This window comes from Cibotium barometz, chromosome 50 (assembly GCF_041138505.1).
Source record: "Cibotium barometz isolate CiBa-2024 chromosome 50, ASM4113850v1, whole genome shotgun sequence".
In the NCBI taxonomy this organism is placed as follows: Eukaryota; Viridiplantae; Streptophyta; class Polypodiopsida; order Cyatheales; family Cibotiaceae; genus Cibotium; species Cibotium barometz.
In genome coordinates this window covers 19,722,941-19,732,308 of record NC_141095.1, presented here as the reverse complement: position 1 = coordinate 19,732,308, position 9,368 = coordinate 19,722,941, and the positions used below count along the sequence as shown (strand labels likewise).

Below are 9,368 nucleotides of genomic sequence, written 5' to 3'. Positions count from 1 at the left end.
TTATTCACATGTTCTCATGTTACCGTTCACAAAATAACAGGTCACTTGCCATTTGGGAACCCCTTAAAAGCTTGGCTACACATGGAAATAAGCTATTCACATGTTCTCATGTTACCTTCTTCACTTAATAGGAGGTCAATGGCCACCTAATAAGATTTTTTATGCCTGACAAAGATAATTTTTTAAGGCCCTTGTGAAAGCTTTATGAATATAACATGTGATCACAAGATTTTTTGTGTTATTAACATATGTTATTAACATGTTCACATGTTTTCGTTTACGTCAGTGAAATCCCTGACTAGAATCCTTCATCTTTTCTTATAAAGTCTTATAAATGGTTGAGTACCCTCTGTGTGATATACCAGCCTCATCAAGTATTTCCTGGATGTCCTGTGGATTGAGTTGATTTTCTTTGAAAAAGTCTTCAATTTGCTTTTCTGAGACCTTCTTATATTTCTTCTCATTCGTTAGTGCTTCTTCATACTGGCGATCTAAAAGAAGACTTGTGCCAGAAGGTTCTGTCGTTGATTCTTTATCAGGGCGCAATAATAATCTAATATCAGATTGAAATCCAAAAATTGATATATATGAACATATGCAATAATGATTGCCGTTCATAAAATATCATAATAGAAACAATAAACCAGTTAATAGAAAGGAGCTTACTTGATTGCATGTATTCTCTTCTTGATACCACCACCTTCTTCATTTGCTTAATATCCCTTAGTTTTCTTTTGTCGTCTATGGAGACCTGATGAGGTCTGCTTATGTCTTAATTCAGACATTTTTTTCAAGCCTTAAAATGGTTTCATTATTGCTTAATAACTTCTGCACAAATTGCTCCATGGTTTTCTTCAAATGAATTTTCTCATTCTCAAACAAATCTCTTTCTAATTTAAGAACATTGCTTGTTGCTTCCAAATGATGTGTATATCCTAAGAGCCCATTATAGCCATCGCCAACAAAGTTAAGCAGAGATGTCATATTCCTAAATGGGGGTGTGGATTTTGTAAAAGGGTCTTTTGAATATAACCTCCCATCAATCCATAAATCTATGTTTTTCTTCCCTTGCATCCTCAACATTTCTTTAGAAGCAGTACACAAAGTATCAGGTTTATTTCTCTTACTTAGAGGTTCATATTCACATTCAAGCTCGATGTGTAAGTTGTAGATGTCTCTTTTCTCTGTATTCCTCCTTGCTCTTGATCCCTCTGCTATCCTCTTGATCCTCTCTGTGTTCCTCCTTGCTCTTGATCAGTAGAGCAAAACTTGAATGGAAAGAGAAAGGTGCCAAAATAGTAAAAAGAAGTATACAGTCAAACTAATTTGCGAGAAAAACCTTGATTTTGAAGGTACCAATACATGTAAACTTTGATATGTAAAACCTTTAAAATTTGAGGTGAAGTTTCTTGCAGGGAGGGAATTTGAACTATTTTTGGACGATCCTTGGTTCAAATTTCAAGAAATATTTTATTTCGGCTTGTATGTAGAGATTTTGAGATATAAGCCATTAAACTTGGAGAATTGACCAATTCATTGTTCACGTAGTATATATAGTACATGAACGAATTAAAGACTTCGAGAACTAGCAATATTCTATCATTTTTATGTATATTTAAGAATAGAATATATCTTTTATATCTCAAGAAAATGCCAAAATCAATTTCACTTTATTTTTTAGGCTTTTTGGATCATCTCTCTCTAAGCTTAGTTGACACTTCTTAGAGGGCCCAAAGTTGAGTCTAGGCATATGAAGAGTTTAGTGTGAATAGACACCCTTGATAAAATACTAGGGTACAAGGGCCAGTACATATGAAGATTTTAGTGTGAATACACTCCCTTGAAAAAATATTAGGGTAGAGGGGCTAAACACCCTTGACAACTTTAGTGTGAATAGGTATATATGAATGAGTTGTCACACTTGAAAATAATTATGGTAAAGGGGCTAGTAGAACGGACATGCTCAATTATTATACGATGTTGTTGTATATATTGGCCCTTTCATATCGATCACACACACATCAAATTTTTTCTCTCAACCATGTCTCAGAACCAAACACCCTGAATTTTTTTTGCGCGGGCTCCAATATTTGAAACACCACACTCCAAAAGTAGAACAAAAATGTTATGATGTAGCAACACAACAAGATTGGTCCAAAATCCGTCATACTAGTAGCTCTCTACTGGAATAATAATATTCACTCTTCCACGTAACATTATCAGTAGCTATCCGTGCTATTTTTGTGCCATGTCTTAGAAATGATACGCCCTTAATCTTCTTCTTTCCTTTATTGAGAGGCCTAGTCTACAACAAGACTTTGAGTGATAATGTCTTCGTGCACGATGACAGCACGGGTGACGACCCCGACGAGGACCCCGCCGGATACTGATAGTTTGCAGCTCGTCAACTTCCACTGTATAAGACGAGCACGCGCGCATACACACACGAAAACACAGCTCGAGTCATCCTAACAGAACCTGATCGCCTAGGCCAAGGAAATATTGTCCAACAAGCTCGAGTGGAGAAAGAAGAGAAGATTAATGTTCATGCAGACTTTAGAGCTCTGACAGCTGATATTACTGCTCATACTGCATTTGTTGGGAGCAGCTTCACAGAAGGCAAGCAAGTGTTTGAAATGCAGCATGAGCAGCAGATCCTCTTAGACGAGGTCAATCGCACTGTATATATCCCTGGATCAAGGTGAGAAGCTGAGTGCAGAATTACTGGCTTTCCACTTCTCAATGTCCAGAATGTTCTTAACATATGCTCTTAAGCTTTCTTTGAGGTATGGCAACGATTTGCTCGGCCTGATGATGGCTGCTAATAACAAGGGAGAGATCCAGGGAAACCAGAAGAACCTGAGGATGGGGATTGGTGAAATCATTGATGAGTGCAAGAGACCTTCTTCTTTGCAGGGCATGAGACGACATCAACGCTGTTGACTTGGAAATTTCTACTGCTTGCAGGCAGTCCAAAATGGCAAGAGCGTGTTAGGGAGGAGGTGCACTACACATTTAGGGGGTCTCTTACAAAACTCTCATAGTCGGACAAGGCACACATTCGTCCTCAAGTGGAGTAGGGCTTTGCGTCCCTATGCAGATTGAGAAGAGCCAGACTAGAATCATCCAAGTGCCGTATGACCCAATCAAATGGCCCAAGTCGTACACAACTTGTGCATTTAAGTGGAGATTGAGAAGAGCAAGACTAGAATCATCCAAGTGTCGTATGACCCAAGCAAAAGGCCCAAAGTCTTACACAACTGGATGTATTACACTTTGGTTGCTTTTACTTTTGGAATTTTACTTCAAGGTGAAGGATTGCAACATGCAAGATAGACTCAATTATGTTATATTACTATGCTAGTGATTATTTCACTAAATGGGCAAAGGCTAGAGTCTCTAAGAAAGTCAAACCTCCTAAATTCATGTATGAGCAAGTCATATTGTTATGTAGCTTGTAGCAACTAACGGGGAGCTCAATCGGCCTCTCAAACCATCCATCATAGGGTGGGTGGCGAGCGAGTCGGCGTTCAAGGGAGAGGGCACTTGGGCGCAGTCCCCGGCGGGTGATCGTACATGTGTGGGCACGTGGCCACTATATATGTCCGGCATGTCCAAATCTGGGAGCTAGAGGTAGTTCTAGAGTGACGTGAAGAAGAATGGTAAATCCTCTCGGTAGTTGCATACTATGCATTGGTAACCTCTTAGTTCCATAGAGTTCAAAGAGGTAATTGTTGTGTCGGACATACAGATAGTACCACAGTTGCTGTGTTACCAAGGGAATGTGATAGCCATCAGTGGGACCACATGATTTGGTCCCCTTGTATGGCAGGTTAGGTGGTCTCAGAGTCATTGTCATGATTGATCTCACTGAGCCACTCACAACTTTCTTAACTACGCATTAGTTAAGAAGTTGTGATTGCCAGAGACTAAGAGAGCAATTATAAACTTGTACGTTGTATCATTGGTGGCTAATGGTCATGATAAAATGTTTGGGACACAGTGGTCTTGGGGGTACCTTTAGCTATGCAGGGCTATAAAGTCAGTTTGGATTTTCAGGTCATTCACTTGGCCTCAGCCGATATTTATCTAGGCAGGGAGTGGTTGTATAACCTTGGTCCTACCTTGAGTTGTAGCTACCAGGATAATAGCCTAGAGTTTGTCCAGGATGGAAAATTAGTGAGGCTACATGGTGAGTAGGATATTTGTGCTGCATCCATGATTTTTTCCCTAGAATTATTCCATGCCATCAACGTCGATGACATATAGAAGGTATATATTTATACTCTCTTGCATCAATTTATTTACGTAGGTGAAATAAATGTGATTGATAAAGGTTCCGTAGTTGAAACTAATTTAAGTTGTGATAACTCAAATGGCCTTGGATGAGACCACTATTTTCCAAAACTTGTTTTGTCTTCTTGTGAATCAAACGTAAATACCTAGGCTAAAACTAAGAAAATAAAACAAAAGTACGCAATTGATTTGAGTGATTTATTGAGAGAGTTTAGGGATGTGTTTCCAAATGATCTCCCAGATGGGGTTCTACTCTGCAGGGAGCTTGACCATGGCATTGATGTGCTACCAGGGTCAAAACCTATAAGGAAACCTACTTACAGGGTAAGCCAATCAGAGGTAAAGGAAGTGGAATGATAGTTAGCTGAGTATATGAAGAAAGGCTTTATACACCCGAGTCCTTGCCATGGGATTCACCCATTCTTTTGGTAAAAAGAGAGACGGTTATATGAGGATGTGTGTAGACTATAGTGCTCTTAATCAAATAACAATTAAGAATAAGTATCCTATGCCCCACATTGATGAGTTGTTTAATCAACTCAACAGTGTGAAAAAGTTTTCTAAGATTGATCATAGATCAAGGTATCATCAGGTCAGGATTAGGGAACAAGATGTTCCCAAGACCATGTTTAGGACTCGTTTTGGACATTATGAGTTCCTAGTCATGCTATTCGGCTTGACGAATGCTCCAGTGACATTTTTTATGATGCTGATGGACAAGCTTTTACGTCCATATTTGGAAAAAGTTATTATAGTTTTCCTTGACGACATACGTATATATAGTAAGTTAAAAGAAGAACAATTACAACAATTTTAAACTCCTTAACAAGAACACTTACAACATTTTTTCTCGTGTTTAGACTCCTTAAGGAAAATAAACTATTTGGGAAGAAATCCAAGTGTGAAGGTTTTTCTTAGAAGATCCACTATTTAGTCCATATTGTCTCCGTGGATGGTATGCAGATGGATCCTCACAAGGTGGATGCCATTGTTAGATGGCCTGAACCCATAAATCTTGAGGAATTATAGATTTTTCTAGGTATGTCGAGGTTTTGCTAACAGTATGTAAAGGACTACACAAAGATCGTAGTCCCCTTAATCGATGAGTTGAGGACAAAGGATAAAACTATTCGTTGTGGGGATCCTCATTGAAGAAGTTTTGAGAACCTCGAGGTGGCCATTGCGAGTGACGTCACCAATATTGAGCATTATGAACCCCAATGAGGCATTTGTTTTAGACAGATGCTAGTGGGGAGGCCATTGGGGCGGTTTTGTTGCAAAGGGGATGACCTCCGGAAGTTGAAAGCAAGAATTGTGACTGTGATTAGCGTAACTACTCAGCTTACAAGCGAGAGTTACTAGCATTTATTCATGCTCTAAAAAAGTGGTGACATTATTTGTATGGCACTACGTTTAAGGTCTGGATGGATCATAAAAGTCTCAAATGGCTTTAAAGTCAAGGTCAGTTAAAGGGTGGAAAAGTGTGGTGGGCAGAGATCCTATAGGAGTTTCACCTTACACTCGAGAGAGGTAAATTTAACGTCGTAGCAGATGAGCTCAGCCACATGCCGATGGTCAATAAGTTGAGTTTCACCACCTTCAAGAGTGAACTCTTGGAGTCACTACGTGGTTTATGTGAGCATGATTCATTTTTTTTGGAGGAATAGCATGCTGTATGCGATCACACTTATATATAATAGTAGCCACCTCTATCATCAGAAAGGAGTACTAGTCTCGGAGAGATTAGTGGAGGTTTCTACAGCAAAAAGAGCAAAAAGTGCTAGTTCAAAGATAATAGACGAGTCTCTTGGGTTATGTAGCACGAGGAAGAGCTCGAGGGTGGACCCTTCACACACTTTGCATCACGTGTAATATCCGAGTTCGGACATTTCCATGTGTACTTCCCATGTAGGGGTATCACACGTTGTGATCCACGTGTACATATACATACATACATACATACATACATACATACATACATATATATATATACATACATATGTATGTATATATGTATGTATATATGTATGTATATATATGTATATATACATATATATACATATATATATATATATATACATATATACATATATATATATATATATATATATATATGTATGTATGTATGTATGTATGTATGTATATCTATATGTGTCTGTATATTTATATATATATATATCCTCATGAACACACGAGTGGCATATATGACCGATGTAAGTTATTCTTTTTACCACTCCATTATGGGAGAATATTTGAATATCTTGAAACCCAAGATCAAAATCATCCCCTTTTCCTTGGCATAATAGCACCGACCTTGCTAGTAGCAGCTGGCACCAAATACTATCTTGAAGTATAACATGTCTCGAAGATTACCATCCTTAACTCTACATGTGGATTACTTTGCAGAAATGTTCCCATAGACTCAAACACATTGGCATATGGATTACATTCATGCATCATTTCTTGCATCCTTCCCAATAGATCAAGATCTAACCCAGGCATACCATCTAAATGATTTTGTAACTCTGTTCTGTGTCATACACATATAGTTGTGCATATTGTGGATTGTCTTCTTGTGTCTAGTTCGGCAACAATGTTCCAACATGATGATACAAACTACCATGGATTTGAAAATTATACACACTTATATTTCTGCCAAATCTTTCATCAATATGAGCACCGAGTGAAACAAAAGCCAAGGCATTATAAGCTCGTATATTCTTTTGGAATAGCTTTCTTTTATCTTCATTACCAAGTAAAATGATTTTATAGCCTCCAGAGAATTCTCTAAGGCCACTACAGCACAACCTGCTCGTAGAGCGATGCTTGTTTGTGTCACTTATGTGACTTCAGGTAGCGACACCCAGATAGCGCAACAAACATCACTTAAGCGACAAAAAAAGCATTGCATATGTGACACTTGCTGATTGGGTGTCACTTAAAAGACGTATGTCTCACTGTGTCACTTAAAAGACGTATGTCTCACTGCGTCACTTGAATGATGATGATGGGCATCGCATAAGTGCCATTCAATGAATAATGATGATGGGCATCGCATAAGTGCCATTCAACGAATATTTTAAACGATTAAAAATTCATAGTTCTCTTTGTAGCTCTATCATGTACGTGCTTTGGAACAATGATTCTCTCTATCTCTCTATCTCTCTCATTACAATACTTCTCTCTTTCTCTCACATAGATACATACAATATCAAAGTACTCATTCTCTCTCTCTCTCTCTCTCTCTCTCTCTCTGTGTGTCTCTCTATGTCTCCTCGAATTGGGTGGAGCACACATTTAAAAGAAAACTCTCTCTCTGAGGTCGAGCACACAAGCGAGCAAAGATCAATTCAGCATGGTAGATTATAACATCGGTAAGCAATTTACATTTGTGCACAAAGTTGAACAAAAATAAAAGCTCATGTAAATTTATGTAAGCATACAAGATGATGTGATCTCCTTCCACCTCGCGAGGGACCAAGGAGGTTCCCATTAATGTAGTTGTTGGCTGATGTTTCCCTATCTATAGATGACCGCGTAGATCCATCCGAATGACGAATAGCATAGAGTTAGTGGGACAAGAAGCCCTTACGAGCCCCGGGGCCTCCACCTTCCAAAAAAGTTTGTATCACGTGCGTTCAAAGGCATATTTTAAAACCCCTCTGTAGCCTGATTTCCCCTATTTTATGCATACCTCCTATTACTTTTGTAATATATTATTATAACCCTCCTGTACTTTTAAAATTTCCAGCTCATAGAAATTTTTTTCCCCTCTAGTAAATTTAAATTTAAAGATATCACGCCACAATTATTGAAAAAGGTGATCACAAGAATAATCGATAAGCCTTTGTCAACTTGCATATACTACTACATCTAGAAGGATGCCGTCATGTTGTACACATTCTCACCTTGACCTTATGGAATTTGTGCATTCCAAGAGAAAACAAGGGAGATCCTTAAGAACATGTCCTTTCTAAATGCCTTGAAAGAAGGCCAGCATGCAGACTTAGTGAGATTATCAAGGTCTTCCTAGAAAGTAGAAATGCAAGTTTATTGAAACAAAGAATTGAATACCATGGATGCCCCCATGGTTATTCACATTGTAGTGCCATTTTAATAAGGGTTGTCTCTTTCTAGGTGGTTATGGGAGAACAAACAAAAGGATCCTCTTACCAACTCTAAGATGTAGTAGTGCATTCTTCTTGCCTACAATTTACATATGGGAAACCTAACAATTCTCTTCTAGTATCATAGGAAGTTTTAGACAAAATCCCACTATGATTCCTGCTTCACAGACTACAACAACATGATGAGCTTATGCATACCTACATGGTGCAGTTGGGGATAAGGGATTGTTGGCCCCTAGGATACCCTACCCCCAACCAGACCTATCTAGGTATGTGGTTCCTTCTGTGCAAAATCTCATGATGTTGAATGCTATCAGGAAAAACAAAGCGAGAGAAGCTCTTTTCCCACAAACGAGAATGTCAAACATGGCTTGTGTATGTGAAGTTGGAGCACGGTTTGCAACCTCATACATCCTCACAAGAAGTTTTAGGCATTTTGGGAAAAAGGCCTCTTTCCCTTAGTTTTTCCCTATAGTTTTCTACATCACGAGCTTTCATAGGGAAGGCACTGCATACCTAGCTAGGTGTAGTTGGGGGCAAGGGAGTGTAGGAGCCCCTATCTATCACAAGAAGTTTTAGGCATTTTCACTATGATTCCCACATTGAGGATTGTGACAACATCATGAGCTTCCTCAGGGTGAGGTGGAGCATACCTAGCTAGATGCAGTGGAGGGCAAGGGGTTGCCAGCCCTGAAGGAGGGGGCTGACACCCCTTGCCCCACAACGCATGCAGAGCCTCATTTGTAGAAGCTAATAATGTTTCACACTATAGGGAAACATAAGGGAATGCCTCTTTACCACATGGGAAAATGCCCAAAACTTCTACGTGGTGCCTTCCCTATGGACGCTGTTGTCGTAATGCGCAAAGTGAGAATTATAGTGGGAACTTGTCTAAACTGTGCTTGTCTCCAAACCAATATCATAAGCATCAATTTATAATAAGCA

General features: G+C 39.0%; 1 protein-coding gene across 1 annotated transcript; it reads left to right on the top strand.

Moving 5' to 3' along the window:
• The first annotated feature begins 2,343 nt into the window (after positions 1-2,343).
• Positions 2,344-2,943, top strand: LOC147609904 (cytochrome P450 CYP72A219-like). Its single transcript, XM_086787227.1, has 3 exons — positions 2,344-2,416; positions 2,554-2,701; positions 2,751-2,943. The coding sequence occupies exons 1-3, from the start codon at positions 2,344-2,346 to the stop codon at positions 2,941-2,943; spliced, it is 414 nt and encodes a 137-aa protein (XP_086643353.1).
• The last annotated feature ends 6,425 nt before the right edge of the window (positions 2,944-9,368 follow it).